General features: G+C 52.5%; 1 protein-coding gene across 1 annotated transcript; it reads left to right on the top strand.

The window, feature by feature from the left end:
• Positions 1-247: 247 nt before the first annotated feature.
• On the top strand, positions 248-1119 carry LOC100382587 (uncharacterized). The gene has a single exon (XM_020538507.2). The coding sequence runs from the start codon at positions 616-618 to the stop codon at positions 1102-1104; it is 489 nt and encodes a 162-aa protein (XP_020394096.1). The 5' UTR covers positions 248-615; the 3' UTR covers positions 1105-1119.
• The last annotated feature ends 772 nt before the right edge of the window (positions 1120-1891 follow it).

Below are 1891 nucleotides of genomic sequence, written 5' to 3'. Positions count from 1 at the left end.
ATACACATATTCACGCACATATATATACATGACAATGACAAATGTTGCAAGTAAATCAATCACATGGATTCAACCTAAACGAGTCGGGACTAGCCGTATGGGCTGTCCACATGGCTCGGCATTTCATCGAACGGGCAAAGCGTGAAGCGCGGTGTCGACCACTAGCTGTGGTAACACAAAAAAATTGTTGGCGGCAGTTCACCGATCATTAGAAAAAAAGCAAGGACAGCGGGGGTTCTCACCGAGGGTCGACGACGTCGTGGGCGGGGCTGTCCTCAACACCAAGCCTCTCACAGGCATTTTGTCGGGCACCTGCAGCCTGCCCATGCGAGGAGGGTGCTAGCGAACTGGGCCCTCGGCCATAGAGCAGAGAGGATGCTGGTAAACTGGGGCTTCATCCATGGGGCAGCCACGCCATGGGAGAGGGAAGTGTTAGAGGGCTCGACCATCGAAGTTTGCTGGTCGGCCATGGGGACGGGGGTGCGGCCTTGGAGCTCCGGCGTTCAAGGGAAGCAGCGAGAGGGAGTTGCAGACCGGAGCTCGAATGGCATCTAGCCAGCGCGCGCAGGGGGAGATGGTGAGCTGCACAAAAAAAGGGAAACTCGATCTGGGAGGATGGCGGCCAGATGGGACTGCTCGAGGGAATCCACGGCAAGGTGGGGATGGCCGGACTTGAGAAGGACAGGAAGCCATATGGGAGAGGGAGCGTACGTGCAGGAAGCGAACAAGGAGCCCAGGCCATGGGGCGAGCTCACCTGCTCGAGCTCGGACCTAGAGAAATGCCCTGCGCTAGGAGCCTGGGGAGGGGGATGCTGTGCAGGGTGCCGGCCAGAGGTAAGGTGCGCCAGGGAGAGCTCACAGCCATGGATAACGCAGGGGCAGAGAAGAGCTCGCAGGGAACTCAGACGTCGTGACCGCTGGCCGGATCACAGGCTGAGGAGAAGTTGCACCCATGGCGCCGCTTACCTAGAGTTGGCCGAGCAGAAGAGGGCGGCTGGCCATGGAGTTCCTGCTGGGCACCATGGAAAGGGGAGCAGAGGTGCTGCACGGCAGAAGGATGAAGGAGAGCGTGGGGAGGAAGAGGAGGCTGTTGGTGGCGGCTAGGGGTGGGAATGAAAATTTCCCAAATGCAAGTGAGGGGGATTCGTATTTATAGGCATGAGCTAGGGTTAGGGTTTCCTTAGTGGGCTGGATTGGGCTGGCCCAAACACGTTATCGGGTTGCGCTAAACATTTTCCGGAATAAAATGTTCCCGCGGAATTTGTCTGTACACAGAACAGAGCGAAATAGATTTCGGTGAACGGACGGTTGAGCAATTAATTCGGCCGAGAGTCTAATTAGATTTCGCTCAAAAATAATTCCCTACGCGTGATTCGAAAATAAACCGTCCTGAGATTTGATCGGCTTTGGATTTTTAGTCGGAGAAGGCGAATCGTGACATTTTAAAATTGCTAGCAATACGGGGTTTTGAATTCAGTTCGGACTTGAGATATTTGGCCGAGTCGGATAAAATTGATTAGAGGACGGCATACTGAGTATTCCGTCGGAGAATACGGACCCGGATAAAATAGTCGAACATAGATCAAGGTTCGTGCTTGCTGGTGTCAGGGTTGCAGATAAGTTGTTTCGGTGCCATTTCCTTTGTTATGAATGAAATTTTGGAGCTCAGTTGATACCGAATTTGAAGATAAGCCCTTCCCTCTCGTGAACACCTTCGTTTAGTAGATCGGTACGGTTCCATTCAGAAGAAACTATTATACGTGGTCCCGTGGAGTACAAAAATTAGACTCGGGCTCAGATCAATTAACAGTTGTCGAGAGTTTGATTAAATGAGCTTCAGATGAGATTTATAATTCGAGAATGATTTTTGAGTTCGCATCCGTGCCGAGGA

Source organism: Zea mays, chromosome 5, assembly GCF_902167145.1.
Source record: "Zea mays cultivar B73 chromosome 5, Zm-B73-REFERENCE-NAM-5.0, whole genome shotgun sequence".
NCBI classification, from domain to species: Eukaryota; Viridiplantae; Streptophyta; class Magnoliopsida; order Poales; family Poaceae; genus Zea; species Zea mays.
The sequence above is the reverse complement of the archived record's forward strand: the minus strand, read 5'-3'. Positions and strand labels throughout refer to the sequence as shown.

Bases quoted from the DNA above. Each gene is read 5' to 3' on its own strand.
- LOC100382587 (XM_020538507.2), top strand. From the start codon at position 616: ATGGCGGCCAGATGGGACTGCTCGAGGGAATCCACGGCAAGGTGGGGA.